We start from the raw sequence: 19,105 nt of genomic DNA on the forward strand, positions 1-19,105 counted from the left end.
ACCCTCACGCCGGTCGGAGAAAAAACTCGCGGGCGACAGAAGAGAGACGTCCTCTGCTAAGAGAGTCGAAGGAACCATGGCATATTTATAAGATAAAATTTAAACTCGCGGATCGTATTTAGCGTTGAATGCGTGACGAAAGGATCACTCTTCACCTGGCTGTTCACCTTTTCGCTAAACTCGCAGTCCCGTAAACGAGGGATCCTCCCGAACGTCAGATCCTCGGCTTCCCATAACCTCGCAATCCGAGTATATTTGTCTTTCGCTCGTGCACGTTGGCCTCTCCGCGGTCTATTCAGCCAGGGGACTTCTCCAGAGCTCGATCATCGTGCTGTTGTGAGAACGGGACACGGGACACTGATTGACAGCTAGCCCTTCGCCGGTAGCTCTCGCAGTCTCTCTTTCTCTTCAACCGGCACCAATCACCGGCAGGGCAGGGTCGGCACTGACCGAACACGTGTGCCGAACACGGGTATGTGCGCGTGTATCGATGTATACGTGCGTGTGAATCGATCGGCTCTGTGGGTGGCGCGTGCAGGCCAAACGTCGCGAGCACGTGCTGCTCGTGTCACTCACCGAGCGAACCGTGGGGAAGACCGTCCGCCGTTCCACGTCCGAGTCACGCGAAATCCCGATTCGTACTGGCGGACCAGAGCGTTGCAGAAATCCCCTTTACCTCATCGAGCCGAGCGAGGCACGCGCTCCGATGCGTGAAGCAGGGACCGGCCTCCGCGCCGTGCTGGCCGCCGCGACCGGCACACACGCACCAACGCACCAACGCACCAACGCACCATCACTGTCCGCGCGTCCGTCGCCGCGCCGCGCCGGTACAATATTGAATCGCGCCGGCATCGCACCCCTCTCGCGAATGTAGCTCTTGTAATGCAAACGTGACTCAGTCTTTTACACAATCTACGTAGATGCAGCCCACGATACCTGCCTGATATCTTCCATGATTTGCGTGAAATTGTACAATATTCAAGGCTGTAGGACTGTAGGGTTAAATAAGCGCATATAGCTCCAGATAATGTGGTACATACGTTTCAGAAATATTGCGGCAATGTTGCACGATTAAAGAATCTTGGTCGTCCCGACACATCCGAATTGTGCGAAATCCCAATTCCTACTGGCAGACCGTTGGAAAAGTTTCCTCTAACTCGGATAATGTTACAACATTGTTGTTGTAATATTGCTGAAATGTTCTATGTTATTCGGGATGCGCATATGTCCCTTAGCTCATTTCGTATTTCAATTTCATTCAAATTCATTTGAATCCAAAAATAATGGGAATAGGAATCCATCTGAATTTAAAATGATGAATAGCGCTTTTCGTACTTCAATCCATTTGAGTCCATTATTTGAATCCAAAAATACTCCGGAACTGTAAAGCGCAAACTGGGATAAATTAAAATGAACACGCCTATGTTTTACATAATCAGTTTTACATAGCATGAAAAATTGTGTAAAGTTGTCAAAGGTTTAATCAAGTTTAACATATTTGAATTAAAAACAATGTACATATAAACATTAATAAGATTTATTTCTTTCTCTCTCTATAACATATCGTCCCAGCAAACAAAAATGAATTGAAATGGTTAAAAATAAATTTATTTCGAGATATTTTTGAATTGATGCTTCATAATCTATTTAAATTTTTTTTTAGAATCTATTTAAATTTTAAAATAATATAATATGGATATGAATACATCCGAATTCAATTCACATGATGAATAGCTCATTTTGTATTTCAATTTATTTGAATCCAAAAATAATATAATAACATGAATCTATCCCAACTCAAAACGATGAACAGCGCATTTCGTATTTGAATCCATTTGAATCTATTTGAATCTATAAATACTTCAGGCTTCTAAAGCGCGAACTCGGATAAATTAAAATAAATTGAACTTTCATATATAACTTTTTGATTCACTGAGTTACAACCAAAAGATTTTAATAATGATTATGATAGGAGTTTTGTGAACATATGGGAGCTACGTGAAATAACGCTTTAATTCATTTGAATTCATTTTTGTTTGCTGGAGTAAACTATAGATTTCAATACTGACAGTGAATTTCGAAATGCAGCCTAGAACAAGGTGAAATAAACTAGAACATGTAAATTTTTAAAAAGAGAACATTTCATTGTAATGGTTAATTGTCTATTTAAAAATCATATCGCTTGTTCAACGTATTAGCTATCACCAAATATATTCAAATGATTTCTCTGATATATTTCTTATTTATATAGAATTTCAATTAATTATACATATAATTTCATTAATTTCATATAATATAAACAATCATTGTTAATAGTTATTTATAATTATTGTTAATTATTGTTGATATTATTAGTATTACACTTTAATGTCAAAATTACATTTCCCAATCTGACTAGATCTCTTGTAAATAATCAAATAAGTTTTAATTTAATGCCACTTAAGACCCTAAAGATTCTCAAACGATGACTCGGTACTTAAAGAAGTGATGCTTACGCGTGACTGTGTGGGTTTTCGCAACGCATTCGATTTCGCGTTAGTCGCGCTACACCACTGCCAACACACATGACGCGATTATTCCGAACATTTGACACTGATATATCTGCATATTGAAGCGTCATCCCATGTGGCTCGCATGTGTTAAACACAAAAGCTCTTATCGCAATTGGTTTTTAAAATCTTAGGTTGTAACTCTGTAAATCAAAATTTTCTTATATATCTACGATAATTATTTGATAAAAATTTAAATTGATAACAACAGCTATAAAAAAATTATTAATATTAATGTTACAGAGAGAGAGAGAGAGAGAGAGAGAGAGAGAGAGAGAGAGAGAGACAGAGAAGTCTTTTATCAAAGTTCATATGATGTTTACATTATTTTTTACTCAAGTACGTTAAACTTCATTGAAACCGGTTGAACACATATTGAAGCGTCATTCCACGTGGCTCGCATTTGCTAAATACAAAAGCTCCTATCATAATCTATTAATATCTATTAATATCTTAGGTTGTAACTCTGTGAAGCAAAAAAATGTTCTTATATACGTATGATAATTGTTTGATGAAAAAGCAAATTGATGATAATAGCCAGTACTATAAAAAAATTGCCACAATATAAAATATTAATGTTATAGAGAAAGAAAGAAAGAAATCTTATCAATGCTTATATGTATATTTACTTTATTTTTCATTCAAATATGTTCAACTTCTGTTGAACCCCTGACAACTTTAATTTTTCATGCTATGTAAAACTGATAATGTAAATACAAACATATGAAAAAACAACGTAAAAGAGGTAACGATTCCATATATCACGTATCAGTAATGATTAGAATTTGAAGATAACTACAGTATATGTGATATATGCCTGAATGTCTTCGTTCGTATTACGACGGCGCAAAAACATAGAAAACATTATATGAAAGAGAGAAATAAAAGTCAATTTCAATCTCACTTGAGCAACATATAAATGCAAAATTGTCGGAAATATAAAAATTCATACATAGCATTTAACAAGTAGTATTTCAAGAAATACAGTTTTTTCGTTAATATACATAATGTCCACTTTCTTGATATATTTTCTGGATAGATGTTAAGAACGAAGTATATCATACACTGCCGCACTCAGGGAAATTAGAATAATAGTCTTTATAGAACCCTTGAAAGACAACGTTTCACGGATCTTGCTATATTAATATTACAGTGAACAATGTATCTAAAAAATGATATAAAAGTCTTCCTCAAGGAGTAAATTTCACAAACATCTTGAACACATTCTCTATGACTCAGCATCAACCTACGTTACAAATTGAGAACATGTGTCAACTGATATCTCAGGCTGACTCATCCATAAAAAACACTGTTTTACGAAATGCCATTTGTACAAATTGTAATCACTTATATTACCTTGTCCCATCGTCCCTGTCGATTAATTGTCATAGAAACCACTAAACACGAGTTCGATGGCTGCCTGCACATCGCCGTTGGTAAACTGTAGCGCCTGAATGTTTATCGTGTCGTCCTGAAGGCCCATCTCGTGCATCTGTGCCAATTGCCGCTGCAGATCGTTGATCGGTGGCGAAAATAGCGGTAATACCGGCGACAGGGACGTAGCCGGCGACGCAGTTGGCTGCTGCTGATTCGAATTGGTCGCCAGCGCGGCTTGTCTCATAGCTTCCATGAACATCTGCGACGTGATCACGCCGGTACTCTGATTGTCGGTCACGGGTTGATTTGCGTTGTCAGACGTGGAGGATGGCGGATTGTCCAATCGCTGCGATGCCTGCGAATTCGCAGCCGGCGGTGCGTTAGGAAAACGCAAATTGCTGTCGTTTATGGGCTGCGTAGCGAAAAAGTGCGCGATGTCGCGCGCCATTTCCTCCTCCAGGCTCATACTGTCTACGCTGTAGGAACGAGCGGTGGTGGGCTGCAAACTAGCCACCGAACTGCTAGAGGAACCGCTAGAAGCCGCGTTATGCGCTTCCTCATGCACGGCCGCCGCGATGTTCTGCGCTGCCTCGATTAACACGGGATGCAGCTTTGCAATTCTAAATATATGAGATAACAAGAAAAAAATCTATGTTCATCTTACTATGATGTAAAGTAAAAATGTAAATCTCTTTAAAAAATACAAGCTTTTTCATAATATTTTAGAAGTTGTACAAATTAAGATTATATATCTAATTACCTTCTAACAGTGTCAACATCTATGAAATGCGCCATTAAGTCAGGATCTTGCAGCATAGCAATGGCGACTGCATCTTCGTGCAATCCAGGAGAGGAGGAAATGATATTATCTATGACTTCTGGCCTTTTACTTAAACGCTGAAACGTATCAAAATATTGTTTATTTATACAAATTTTCTCTAACGATACTCAATAATAGTTAGCTATATAATTAATGACACAAGCAAAAATATACTATATATTTAAATATATATTCAATTATACTACATATTTAAACATATTTAAATGATAATTACATGCAGTGCACTTCTAAACGCAGGGGTCTCATTGAATGACTTAAACGCCGATGCCAACTGTAATATGCAATCTTCTGATATATGTTTATTTATTATTGACGATTCCGGTTCTTTCTTCTGCAGTGCATGTACCATTGATCCATTCTTCAATCCAATAGACTCTACTGTTGCGTCATCCTCGAGTATAAGCCCGCAATAAATAAAATCTGATGGGAAAGAAAAACAATCATTAATATTATATTTATATTAAAGATTACTCAAGCTTATTTTGTAAAGAATTGTTTCAAGAAACATGAATTCTAGTCATATTTTCTTTGATTGAATTAGAATAAATTTTTTCTTAAGAAAAATTAAAAATAAGGGTAATCTATTAAAGATTGAAAACAAGGTTAGTCTATCAATTTTTCTATAGATTGACCAGAATTGTTTGAAAGCCATATTATTTTATTGATTCTGCCTTAAATTTGAACATATACAAAAAAAAACGTTTTATATAATTGCACAAACATATTCCTAAATGTTACAAAAAAAAATATACCAGAATTTATTTCAGATTTTTTATAGCTCATAAAACCTTTTGAAAAATATAACTCTATCAGTGACGCAGGTGATCTCATTAAGCAGTGAAAAATAAGTTGACCTGCAGAGGATTAAGAATTAAAACAAGACATACATTAAGGATTGAAAACAAGGTTAATCCATCAAGGATTGGAATCAAGATTGATGCAAACAAATCCACTATGGATTTTTTTAATGATCTGAATGCCTTGACATACATCAAAGATATAACAGATCTAGAGATTCTGATGTTAAATTTAGAATCGAATAATAGAATACAAAGAGTTCCGTGACAAAGATCAGGCTTCAAATAACGCAAAGTCACTTTTTTTTTACCGAACGAATCCTTGGGAAGATTCCACCTTTCCGCGGCTTCCTGCTTCAGCGTTTCCACTTTCGTCTTCAAGTTCACGCCGCTCAGCGTGATCGGCATGACCATCTCGGAATTGACTTGCATTCCGAACAACAGCTCCATGGCTATCATAATTAAGTGAATGGCCCGACGCGATTCCGAGGGAATCTGCTCGACTCAGCTCTTATGGTCTCCCCGACATACAATTCGATTCTTCAGACTCTTCTCGAACTCCAGATCGTGTGAATTTCCACCGGACTCTCTTCTTCTCGTTTCGTGCACCAGACCGACACGCGACGAAACGCACGAAATGCGTTACTCTGGTTTGCGAATTATCCGGGCGAACGAACAAATGTCATTGTTGACATCGCGCCGAGTCATGGGGAAGAGAAGCAGCTGTGTGCCTCCTAGGGACCTCCATTCTTCAAATTTCGCAAAATGGCGACGACTGGTGCTGAATAAGAGCGGGAGTATTTGAATGCTTTCGTACAGGATTGATCATTTATGCGTAAATAATCTATATTACGTGTGCATACTGTGTAAATTAAGTTTGACATGTAATTAATGTAAATACTGTCAATAATCACAAAAGATTCAAAAAAGTATATTTTGTTTTTTTTTTATTTTTAATATTAATGTATACATTTTATGAGACATATTAATAATTTTTTAACTTTATTACTTTTCCTATATAAATTATTTAGTTTATAATAATTTAAATCGCTTTTATTATGTAAAAAAAAGTTCATATACATAACATAAATAATATCTAAAAATAACCCATGAAAATAAAGTTTTGAAAATTATACAATCCTGTTTTTATACGGATAATTAATACAGTAGGATCTCTTAGTGAAAAGTTTCATTAGAATTCGCGATATAATTTTTTCAGGATTTCTATATAAATTTCAAATAATAATAATAAAAGTATAATTTGATTATATAAATAAATAATTTTAAAAATAAATAATAAGTAAAATAATTTGGTTATACAAACATTATATAAAACAATAATAAGCCACGCGCAAGATTTTAATGCTACAAAAATATAACAAGTATTCTAAAGGACAAACGTTTCAGTCTTCATCTTCAGTGTCACTGTAGATGTTTGTAGAGATCCTAGATCAGTCTGTAAGACTATTATTATGACAATATTGCGCGTATAGCGATCGCATAAACACGAGGGATCTCGACCTGAAAGGATGTCGGAGAACGATCAGCATATCAACGTCTTCGTGCGCATCAAGTGAGTCAGATAATAATTAAATGTAAAGGATATATTGGTTGAAAGAAAATTCGAGATATCATTTTTATTAATTTATAATTTGTACTTGTCCGCGCTTACGGTCTTAATTAAAAGCTTGTGTTTAATTTCTGCAAGAATATTGTTCACACATCGTCCTCTTATTGTTAATCATTCTTTGAATCACTATTTTTCATAATTTTTTTATTTTAACTTACTTTTTAATTAAATAATAAATTTTTATTTAAATAAACTCTTTCACAAAGAGTAAATGTAAAATTAAATAAAGCATACGCCTGCAATTGTAAGCAAAATACAAATATATATAGAGCATAAATTCTCGAATCGCCGATGACAATACATAATCTTATTTATTCAGCGATTGCTTACATGAAAAACGCAGGACAAACCAATGTCCTTGTAAGCAACGGTTGTTCAATCACAACACGGTACATAAGAAGCTTTAAAATCAATATGTATATTATTTGTAATACACTACCGTTCAAAAGTTTTAACACACTGAGAAAAAAATTGTTAATTTGACCGAATTTTTCAACTGGATTAAATTTTTTTAATTCAACTATTTATGTACATATTTAACTTATACTTGATTAAGATTATCAAATTCTTTAAAAAAAGATTAAAATATATTAAGCAAGATTATCATTATTTCGTATATAAACAAGAATATAATTGTTAAACAGTGATTGTTAAAAAAATATATTAGTTTTAATGCGATACTAATATTTATTTTGTGAGTCCTCCTGCACAAGAAATAATTCTATTTTTCAATGTTCAATAGGCCCGTAAGCAAGACAAGTACGTTGGAGAAATGCGTGACGAAGGCAGTGTCAAACAAAGAGATAATAATCTATGAGCGATCGCAGGATGAACAAGCGTCCAAGAAGTTTTCGTTCGATGGTGTTTTCGGTCCCTCGTCAACCCAGCTCGACGTGTATAATGCGGTGATCAACCCGCTATTAAAGGAAGTCATCGCCGGATACAGTTGCACAGTGTTTGCCTACGGCCAGACTGGCACCGGCAAAACGTACACGATGGAGGGTGATTACGCGAACAATTTGAACTGGCAGAGCGACACATCCGCGGGAATAATCCCACGCAGTCTCGATCATCTTTTTGACGAACTGCAGCTGCTGGAGAACCAGCAGTACGCCATCCGAGTCAGCTTCCTCGAGCTCTACAACGAGGAACTGATCGATCTCTTGACGAACAACAATTCGCCGTCCAAGATCAAGCTCTACGATGATATCACGAAGAAGGGCTCGGTCATTATCCACGGGCTGGAGGAAGTGACAGTCCAGAACAAGACCGATATCTACAGAATTCTCGAGAAGGGTTCGAACAGACGGCATACCGCGGCGACGATGCTCAATTCGAACTCGAGCCGCTCGCACACGGTATTTACCATAATGATATGTACGAAGGAGAACACCAGCGGTGGCGAGGAACTTTTAAAGACGGCAAGACTGAACCTGGTGGATCTGGCCGGTAGTGAGCAAATCGCTAGATCCGGAGCAGTCGATAAAAGGATGCGTGAGGCCAAGACGATCAATCAATCCCTGCTGACCCTTGGCCGGGTGATAACCGCCCTCGTGGAGAAGACGCCTCACGTGCCATATCGCGAGTCAAAGCTCACGAGGCTTCTGCAGGAGTCGCTGGGCGGACGAATGAAGACTTCGATCATCGCGACCGTTTCGTCCGTCTCCACTAATCTCGAGGAGACCCGATCAACGTTGGATTATGCTCACAGGGCAAAGAATATTACTAATCGTCCCGAGATCAATCAGAAGGTCTGCAAGCGAGAGCTGCTGAGAGAATATACCAAGGAGATCGAAAGCCTGAAGAAAGATCTGTTGGCAACGCGTGAGAAGAATGGTATATGCGTATCGTACGATGACTGCGAAGGCATGCGGACGTTGATCGATCGTCAGAGGAAAGAACTGCAGGAAAAGAACAATTATTGTAAAGTATTACAAGACACTTTGGAGAGTAAAGAGGTATGCTTTTGACAGCAGGTAATTTTAACACCTTAATACACTATGATAAATATGTTTCTTATACCTACAAAGCTGTATTAATTCTATCAATCTCTTAGTTCAGTATATTAATTCTATCTATTCAATCCATACGTATAGAAAAGTACATACTGTAAATTGTTTGAATTATGTAAATATTATTTGTTACGCAAGTATTTCATAAGTTCCCAAGCAGAACAGGGAGTCATCACGACATCAAAATGACGTCAAAGTGACTGCATAATGATCATTAAAAGTCACTTTTCAATCAATTACAATTCATTTTGATGTCGTTTTGACACAATTGTAGAATCACTTTGATGTCATTTTGACTTGTTGTTCTGCTTGGGTTTATACATCTGTAAATCCAGGGTTGGATAGTAACTAGTAAAAAAATTGAAAGTTAAATAATAAAATTAAAAAAGTTGATAACTTTTAACATATAGATCGGTTGTTATCACATAGACTACATATATCATTTTTTGATTACAGAAAATATTTAACGATTTTCAATCACAATATGATGCTCAAGTGAACGAGTTGACTAAAACCATGACCAAATTGAAGGATGTGAATGGTACTTTACAAATGACGAAGAAGATGTTGAATCAAGTAAAGCACGAGAAAAACGCACACGAACGATTCGTGGAGAAGTATGTTCAAAATGAAAAGATTTTGCTCCATCAAATAGATACTGTTTTAGACGTGGTAAATGAGGCGTCTGAAGATGCGCAAAAATTACACGACAAACTTGATCGTGAAACGTAAGTGGGAAAGGAAACTCTTAAGTGAAATAAAATTATATGTAATGTTTCTGTATTACATGTATTTAAACTGTTATCTTCAACTCTTTGCAACTTAACTCTACTGAAGATCATTGATTGAAGTTTACTAATGGGATTAATACCAATCTAGAAAAACCGAGGAGAAATACGGAAAGGTTGGATTGCAAATGATGGATGATATTACGGAACGCTGTGGAAACATCACAGACTGTGCTTTTGCTTATGAGAATGAAATTCACAGATTTCTCAATTCTCTAAAAAATCAAGTTGGTAAGTCTAAGAACTTTTTATGAATAATCTTGCAATTTTAGCAGACATTGTACGCGAGAAAATTTTGTAAATGAATAAATCTTCTGTAGAAACTCACTTAGCTGAACGAGCTAAGAATATAGAGACATCGATTCGCACAATCGTGAATCATGCAATTTATCAGCACGCTGCCGCAAGTAAAGAATTAAAAACTGACATAAATACTTCGGTAAGTGACTTTTCCTTGCACAAAACACGAAGATGATTATTGATAGTTTTTTTGAGCGCTGAATATACAATTCCATTTATCAAATTGTTCACAATACAATTTTGAGACGTTTGCAGTTAAACTTATAAACAGGTATTAATTAAATGTATTTTTTGGAATATTGCATTTGATATTTATGATGTATAAATGGCTTTTTTTGCAACATCACAATTTTCTCAAAATTGTATGGTGATAAAACAATTTGGTATAAAATGTAGTATTCACAACGCTCAAAAAACTATAGGCAACAATTACCTTCGGTCTTATACATTCTGTTAAAACATTTTATAAATGTCTTATAGTATACTCACTATCAAAAAGTGTTAAGTACACATATGAAAGATGCATCCAATGTTATTGAAAATAAAAATGAGCTGTTCATCGATATTTATTCGAAATTGGAACCAGATATTAAGAATTTATTCGAATCAAACTACGAAAATATTAAGCAGATTATACAATCGTTAAGGACGAATATTACTAAAAAATTAGAGGATGTGTCAATGCAGACAAAATATACCATGGATACAATCTGTAAAAATCATCTGGAAAAATATCATTGCCTGAATAAAAGTTTAGGCGAAATTAGTGAAAGTATTAAGATAATTTCTCAAAATAAAAAACAAATGTTTGAATCATACAAAGAAATTGAAATGGTATAACTAATCAGACCTTTAATCACATATTATAGATAGGTCACTGCATCAATCAACGAACAAACAAATAAAAATAACTTAATATAATTACATTTTAAAGTATGAAATAATATCTGTTTGAATCAAATCTATATAAAAATTAAAAAATATCAATTAATTTGTAATTTATTATTTTGAAGTCTTATCTTATTGTTTTTTTCTTAAACAGTCATTTGGTAATTGTTCATTGACAGATGCAATGACCCTATCTTATGTAATTAAAACTACATAATTGTTGACATAACACTATATATTTTTGTTTGTATAGAAAATGAAGAACATGTCACACGGACTTAATATTTTAGATAATTGTGAAAAAAATTATTCCAAACTCGTTAATGCTTCCCATCAAATCGATAAAGCTTGCAGTAATGTATACGATCAAATTTCACACGATGAATTTAATCAAAATGATTTGAAGAACTATCTACATATTCTTACACCCTCCATTAACAGTGATATCGATAGTGGCATTAATCAGGTAACTCATCTTTATTGTTTATAAAATTTCTGAAATTAATGAATACGAATAGTCTCGTTAATCTGCAATTAATCGTTTTCTTTGTTAACAGGCACAAATATTAAATAAAACAGCTTTTGAAAATAAAAATGTCTTGATTATCGATCTACAAGAACGTTTAAATAACAGTTATTTTGTATCAAACCAACACAACAACAAGGTGCAATTTACTGGAAAGCAATTAAAAGAAAAAATGCACAAAAATGAAGAAAAAATTCTTATTTCGGGTGCTGTAAGTGCGCAAGAAATATACTTGACATAAATTCCATCTCTTACACCTAACTATAATCAAATTAATACTTTACACTTATATTTGTTTTACAGAATATCTTTCGAATGGTTGAAAACATGAGTGAAGCTCACGTTACCTTTATGGAAAAGCAGAAAAGCAAAATTTCAGATGTTTCCAGAACAATAGAGAGTAATTTAGTGAATCAATGTACGGAACTAAATAACTACAAGAATAATATAATCGAAAAATTGAGCGAATCACAACGACGGATTGACGAATTTGTGTCCGACGCGAACTTCTGGCGCACAATTCCTACAGGTTTATTTTATTATTTTATTCGTACAAGAAAGTAAATGGATTAGAATTGCATAAGCACTTCATTATTCAAGCATACTTTCTTTAAATCTTCAGCAGAAAAATGTTAATAAAATTTTAATGAAATTTCAATAAACTTAACGTTTCATTAAATTCGCTGATATTTCAACAAATATGCAACAAAATTTTAATTATATTATATTAAAAAGATTATTTTTTGCATTTAATAAAAAATAGATAAACACATTTTATTAATAATTCAATGAACATATATTTCCATAAGAAATTATTAATAAAAAGTAAGGAAATTTTATTAAAATTGTAATGAAGTTTTAATGAAATTGCAATGAAAAAAAAATGCAGATATTCCATAACAATAAATAATTAATAACAGTTTATTAAAACTGATAAATTTTTGGTAGAATTTTGATGAAATCATTGGTCAAAATGTAGCAAAATAAAAATAAAATTCAACAAAATGTCATCGAAATTTCATCAAACTTCCATTAAAATTCTACCACCATAAATACACAAAAAGAAACGATGTACGTATTAACAACAAATTAGTCTAATTAAAAATAATTTTGTTATTTCAATAACAATATTAACAAAAGAAATGACGTTTTATTAAAACATGACATATTTGTTCAATTAATACTGTTATTGAATTGTATTACATTAACAAAATTATTTATAATTGAATTGCTGTTACCTGATGCTACCAAATATATCATTGTTTTTCGTAAATAATATAAACCATATTATATATTTTTAATAAAACTCTTGATAAATCTCATTTTTGATATATTTAAAAAAAGCAATTAAATGTCTGTTTACTTAAATTCTAATATAAAACAAGTCAATATATAATAAGTATAACATTTTTGCTTCTTTATAATGAACAGGCACAACGCCAGAAAAAAAAAATTTTTCATATCCTCGTGAATTTGCAACAATATCGCTGTCTGAACGAATCTGTCAAAGATTTCAAGAAGATCGCAATGGCTTAGATGAAGAAAATAATTTAGTAAGAAATATTTCACTATATTCCAATGAACAAATAAAATTTGAATGTATAATTTTGTGTACATATACAGAAATTTATTTTTAGGATCCAACATTTAAATTATCCAAATTCGAAGTGTCATCTATTGAAAATCGTACATTGTTTACGTCTACACCATATAAAAGTCCGAACACTGTATATCCAAATACTAACAATTCTGACTATCCAAATACTAGCAATTCTTTTATTGCAACTGTATCCGCAACAGCTTTGTCCCAAACTTTAGAGCCTTCCAATAGTTTGCGTGCAGGTACATATATATTATTCAAATAAATAAATATGCATTATTTGAATAAATAAATATGCATTATTATATGCAAAAATCTATATTATCTGTTTTAGAAAAGTGAAAAGTAAAGAATCTGGATTCTTATCTTGGCTGCTAGGTTTCTCATTATATTTAACTGTAAACTTGTACTATCAAGACATGAGGTGCAGCCGAAGATGACGAAATGATCACTTCGGATATTTTTAATATTTTATTTATATTTATTATTAATACGTAGGAATTATAGCTAAAATATTGCTAACAGAATAAATGGCAAATAAATATCTTAATAAGTAGAGATCTCTGTAAACTATCACTTTCAAGATGTTCAGTGTTTTATTTTGCCAGCTAACATTCTTTATATGATTACATGTATTATGAAGTAATTAGTGTTTCAGAAAATTAAGAATTTAACTAACAAAATAAGAAGTTGAATATCTCGGGAAATAATAGATTGCAGACTATCTTTATTAGAATTTTTATTATTGTTTTTGTAACGTTTCTCAAATTTCAAGTAAAAGTAACACTATATATATATATTTCTTCAGTAAATCGCTATCACTTTCTTTTAAAGCACATTGTATCACCATTTCTTGTAAACTGTGTGTCGAGATCAATAAAATATCTCCATTAAATAAAGTTGTCTTCATCCTCAATCATTGGTGCACATTCTGCATTTTGGTTTGGAAATAATTCATTTTAACACATGATGAATTAAACACCACTGATTCTTAAACTTAAAACTTCTAGTGCTTAAAATGTAAAAAAAAAATTACATTTAAATCATATCCTCATGCCAATGGTGTATCATCAAAAGTGAAATTTTATGACATTAGTAATGTCAATGCTTGTAAAACAAGACATTTAAAATAGAATTTAGAATATTTGTTTTGCGTCAATAGTGTTAACAAAAAAAATTTATCATCTAAAATTCGTAAACACAATTTAAAAGAAAATTAATTTCTTTAGCTACTCTTTAGCTAACTTCATTAGCTATTCGTATTTCACTACATTGAATATTAGGCCCTATGTGAACATAGCCAATAAAATTTTTATTTGTTATATTCAATATGGTGCTATCTATGGTCTTTTAGCATGATCTGCTATTGACCTAAAGCTTTTTTATAAAAATCAGACTTAACATTAATTGACATTTATATCCATTTGCACCAATGTAGATTAATTTTAATTTCTTTTTTTATTTCTTTTTATTCTTAAAACTAGAAAAAGATAAAGTTAAATCAAAGTTAATCTACATTGATAAAAATGAAAATTAGTAAGCGTTTTTGAATTTTCCTTTTTGATACCTTCTTACTTTTAACAATTGATGTTTCAATAACTATTGATTGAAAGTACCTCAATCTTCCAGGGCATTCAGATGCTCATCAGAAATGAGATTCTTCTGCTGCAACATTATTAATATATTCTTCAGCTGCCTAATTCGTCTATCTTTTCTCTGTATCTTCTGTTGGAGAGTCAAAATTTTATTTTTGTAGATTGCCTTTGTATTTTTTAAAACAGTTTTCAGAAAGACAACTTCTTGATCAGTATTTTTGATGAATGATGACGTAGATGTATCTGTAGTGACTCGTTTTGAAGTAGTTTCCATAAAATATTCCTTTTTTGCGGCTTCCATTTCTACACAATAAATAATAAATAATACTGCAATATAATCATCCTGATAAAATTTGATTTATATATTTAATAATATAATAAAATCAAGTATGCAAGAGTTTTTCTCAAAAATACTAAGTGCTAGATATTAAAATATATATTTTTAAATTATTTATCACTTGAAAAGATTTCATCAAAAATAAGGAAAGATTAATGTTCAAAATAGAAATATGACACAAAAATATATTCAGAATAGTTAAATAAGTTAATATCTTTTCTAAATTAAGTTAAAATTAATGACTTATTAAATTAATTTAATTACTTTAAGGGTTACACAAACAAAAAGTTAACTAAATTAAGTTACTTTAAATTAAAAATAAGTTAAATTCAAAGTTAAATTTTGAAAATTATTTATATTAAAATAAAATTCGTAATTTTTTAAAGTTAAATTACTCAACAATTAATCGTACTCTTTAATTGAGTCTGTTTAATGTTTGCTTTTTCTTTCCGTTTCTCTTCATAAATGGGGTCACATAATAATAACTGATTTTTGGTACAACAGATCGGCAGCAGTCGGCCGTAAAAATAGATGGAACAACATCTTCTTTCAACTTAGGTATTTTATGTGGTACTGTAATAGTTTGATCATCTGTCGTATGAAAAATATCTTCTCAGACAATGTCATCTTTTTGAAAATGCAATTCACAAATACGACTTTTTTGACTAAATTCGTTGATACCTTTTGCAGCAATTCCACTGTCACGCCAATTATTAAACATTTTATCTGTATGAGCTGTAAAAAGGCTTAGGCTTTTTAAACAACTAGAAGATGTTCTTTTAGTAGTACATCTATGTATCCAACGTGCCATTTTGTGATATAAATTAATGCATCAAAATGCATAAAGCCACGAAAAGTCACATGTAAACAAACTGAAGACCGGACCAGACTGACCAGATAAAGTTAATAATTGCAATGGCGCCCAACTAGAAACTATTCCCTTCAGTATACTCTCTCAATTAGATGCCAGGAATTAGAATTACTTTCGTTTCACGAAATTCGGTCTTTTTTTCTTATACTTCATGGTTAAGATTAAATTAAATTAAATTAAATTTGAAAATCATTAGTTATATCAAATTAGAGTGCTGTAATTTCTAAAGTTAAATTACTCAAAACAATTATAATATAAATCGTTAAATAAATTTTTAATATTTTATTTGTAAATAAAGTTTATATAAAATAATAAAAAATTTGTTATTTTGGAAGAAATAAAGCAATGTACTTTTTCTATTTATTTTTAGATAAATTTTTAACTTGTAATTTTATCTAGAAAAAAATTAATAAATTAAAATTTATATGCTTTAAAAATAACTATTTAAAATTAAAAATTTAGATTAACTCAGATTTAAAATTAACTAACAAAGTTAAATTAAAAGTTATTAACTTTTTAACTTTATTATTTAAATTTCAACTTTTTAATTATCCTAATATTACATCAATAATTAAAAATTTCAACACATCTCCCAAATCACTTCCATTATTACCTGCAAGTTCATCTTCGATTTTCAAATGTGGATTTTCTTGTAGCTGTTTCACTAATAGTCTCTCACTCACATCTTTCGTAAGTAAGTCCTCTTTCTTCCTTAATAAGAATCGTTCCTGTGTTTTCTTATCGCCCAATTGGTCAAGTTTCTCGAAATTTTGCTTAGGACTTTCTTCAAACCATTTCACTAATGGTTCACTCACATCTTCAATGAGTGAATTTTCTTTCTTTTTTAATATGGCTTGTTTTGATTGTTTCTTATCACTCAATTGTTCACAATTATCATTTGCGTCTATAGACAATCTCTGTAATTATCCAGTTATGTATTATTTACTTTATTAGAACATAACAGTGATTCTTTTACAAATCATTATGTAAATATTTATTAAATAATTCTTACATAATGTGTTTAGAAAGTATAAAGTAGGATATTTAAAAATATTGTATAAATGTCACAACTAATTCCTTAATATTTCTAGTTTTTTGAATTAAAGAAATATATTAATCCTGTACACTAATCATTATTATATAATATATAAAATATATTAAAATAGTTCAATACTTCAAATTAATAAATATAAACATATAAGGTTTCAACATATAATAAAAGGAGAATTATGTACAAAGTACTAGTTCTAATGACAGAAGATGGGTGCAATGTAAAGAGAAGCTCCAAAATTATTATTATTTTTGTATCAGAACAAATATTATTTGAAAATAGTAATTGATTACTTCAGAATTTTTTTATCATATGTTTAAAAAAAGATATCTATTAGACTCTTACCATATTAATCAGTGCATTATTTGCAACATCTTCAGAAACTTTTTCTTTTAAATGAGATACTAATTCTTGCAATGTAGCAACTCGTTTTAGAAGTCTTTTGTTATGAGCACTTAAACATCTTATTCGACTGCATTTCTTTCGATCCTCTTCTTTAATAAAATTGATTAGCCTTCTTGCATTTTTTGGTGAACTAACATCACTAATATTAATTTCTGAAATATATCTAGGCTGTGCAAACAACCGTTTTTTTGGAGAAAAAACTGCTTCACAATCTAAAAATATAAAAATTTCATCATAATAATATTTATATTATTTTCTCTTATGATCAGTATACATATTTATATTTAATTTACATGAATGATCAGAAATTGAAATTTTTGATATTGGCTGAACAGCGTTATCACATTCCATTATGTCAGCATTATCATATTCCATTATATCAGCATTATCACAGTCCATTACGTCAGATACCGTTGGAGATATAACATTTACTTCAGATGATTTGGATATACAAGTACTTTCTATTATTGGCACTAAAAGAATAAAATATTTACTATAAAAATATATTATTTCCTCTAACAATCCATAGATATACTTATAAATATATTTTTATTTTTTCTATACATTAATATTTAAATTACATGAATGATCAGGAGTCGCAACTTCCAATATTGACTGAACAACATTATTTTGATCCATTATGTATAATACAGTTGGAGATGTAACATTCCCTTTGGATGATTTTAATACATTTGTAATATTTGTTGACATATTTGTTGACATATTTGATAATTCAATTGGATGATTTGGTACAGCTTTTTCTACAGTGGGTATAGCCTCTAAAGGTAATCTCTTCAATGCAAGTAAATTTTCAGATAATTCAAAGTGATTTGAGCAAATATGAAGACGAGATACATCTTTATCATGCAATCCGCAAGCCTTAATCCATTTCTGACGTATAGACGGATCCTTCGGAAACCTAAAAAAAGAATAATTTTTTTTTATTATTGTGAGTGATCGTACAGTTGGTAAAAAATTTTCGACAGAAATAATCCTGTCGTGGAATCTGACAATGAGTTACTTGATGTTCTGTTAACGGTAATTATCAGTGTCGTTGCACTTTTTGTTACATAAAATATCTGCGACACCGACAATTACCTATTGTTAAGTACAGAATAGGTATACCTTGATTCGTGAATTCACTAATGTGAAACGTTTTCTATCGAAAAGCTTATCAGGGACACGTACTTTATCATTTGTCAGTAAACTTACTTATGTAAAATAATTTTATTATCCTGTGTACTTTTTCTTTTACACAAACAACAAAATCGCATTATTTTGTTCCCTCTTTTCTTTAACCCTTTTATAAGCCAAATAACAGATTTCACCGCTGAACAGGCACACGACAAATGATATGTCGGTCGTTCTTAAGTTCGATGCAGTCCGATCAGTCCGATAGGTCCGATGTCTGCACTCCGATGCTCCAATTTTAGTAGTCGAAACATGGAACAGACTACGAGAGAGATGCACCTGCTGCGCGCGCGCGCGCGCGCGCGTGCGCCAAACCTGATTGCCGAAGTGTATGTATGGAGGTGCGT

The 19,105-nt window shown here is 31.9% G+C and overlaps 4 protein-coding genes across 16 annotated transcripts in view; 1 reads left to right on the forward strand and 3 right to left on the reverse strand.

The window, feature by feature from the left end:
* The window catches only part of LOC105204074 (bumetanide-sensitive sodium-(potassium)-chloride cotransporter), a 28,689-nt gene extending 27,320 nt beyond the window's left edge, over positions 1-1,369 (reverse strand). For 2 of the 4 annotated variants that reach the window (XM_011173109.3, XM_039450782.1), the window contains exon 1: positions 168-1,022. The gene's annotated coding sequence lies outside the window, so the exon portion shown is untranslated. The other 2 variants (XM_039450783.1, XM_011173110.3) reach the window with 2 other exon arrangements.
* Positions 1,370-3,441: 2,072 nt separating this feature from the next.
* On the reverse strand, positions 3,442-6,288 carry LOC105204075 (ubiquitin-like protein 7). Of its 2 annotated transcripts, XM_011173114.3 has the most exons (5): positions 5,876-6,288; positions 4,982-5,187; positions 4,687-4,823; positions 3,906-4,546; positions 3,442-3,795 (listed from the first exon to the last, which is right to left on the reverse strand). In XM_011173114.3, the coding sequence occupies exons 1-4, from the start codon at positions 6,021-6,023 to the stop codon at positions 3,928-3,930; spliced, it is 1,110 nt and encodes a 369-aa protein (XP_011171416.2). In that variant the 5' UTR covers positions 6,024-6,288; the 3' UTR covers positions 3,442-3,795; positions 3,906-3,927. The 2 variants fall into 2 exon arrangements, with proteins under 2 accessions (XP_011171416.2, XP_011171415.2); XM_011173113.3 differs by having other exon boundaries at positions 3,442-4,546.
* On the reverse strand, positions 6,217-19,101 carry LOC105204077. Of its 7 annotated transcripts, XM_039450788.1 has the most exons (8): positions 18,780-19,072; positions 18,149-18,486; positions 17,861-18,040; positions 17,508-17,779; positions 16,725-17,028; positions 15,922-15,975; positions 15,653-15,831; positions 15,043-15,206 (listed from the first exon to the last, which is right to left on the reverse strand). In XM_039450788.1, the coding sequence occupies exons 1-7, from the start codon at positions 18,839-18,841 to the stop codon at positions 15,656-15,658; spliced, it is 1,386 nt and encodes a 461-aa protein (XP_039306722.1). In that variant the 5' UTR covers positions 18,842-19,072; the 3' UTR covers positions 15,043-15,206; positions 15,653-15,655. The 7 variants fall into 7 exon arrangements, with proteins under 7 accessions (XP_039306721.1, XP_011171419.1, XP_025990625.1 ...); XM_039450787.1 differs by lacking the exons at positions 15,653-15,831; positions 15,922-15,975 and adding an exon at positions 6,217-6,345 and having other exon boundaries at positions 14,925-15,206; XM_011173117.3 differs by lacking the exons at positions 15,653-15,831; positions 15,922-15,975 and adding an exon at positions 13,851-14,239 and having other exon boundaries at positions 14,925-15,206.
* On the forward strand, positions 6,934-14,198 carry LOC105204079 (kinesin-like protein Klp61F). Of its 3 annotated transcripts, XM_011173119.3 has the most exons (12): positions 6,935-7,137; positions 7,937-9,152; positions 9,663-9,934; positions 10,086-10,225; positions 10,315-10,433; positions 10,775-11,128; positions 11,436-11,648; positions 11,740-11,919; positions 12,012-12,237; positions 13,140-13,261; positions 13,346-13,550; positions 13,643-14,198. In XM_011173119.3, exons 1-12 carry the CDS (start codon positions 7,094-7,096, stop codon positions 13,648-13,650), a joined length of 3,099 nt encoding a protein of 1,032 aa, XP_011171421.2. In that variant the 5' UTR covers positions 6,935-7,093; the 3' UTR covers positions 13,651-14,198. The 3 variants fall into 3 exon arrangements, with proteins under 3 accessions (XP_039306718.1, XP_011171421.2, XP_039306719.1); XM_039450784.1 differs by having other exon boundaries at positions 6,934-7,137; positions 13,346-14,198; XM_039450785.1 differs by lacking the exon at positions 10,775-11,128 and having other exon boundaries at positions 13,346-14,198.
* Positions 19,102-19,105: the final 4 nt, after the last annotated feature.

The sequence above is a fragment of the Solenopsis invicta genome, chromosome 6 (assembly GCF_016802725.1).
Source record: "Solenopsis invicta isolate M01_SB chromosome 6, UNIL_Sinv_3.0, whole genome shotgun sequence".
Lineage (NCBI taxonomy): Eukaryota > Metazoa > Arthropoda > Insecta > Hymenoptera > Formicidae > Solenopsis > Solenopsis invicta.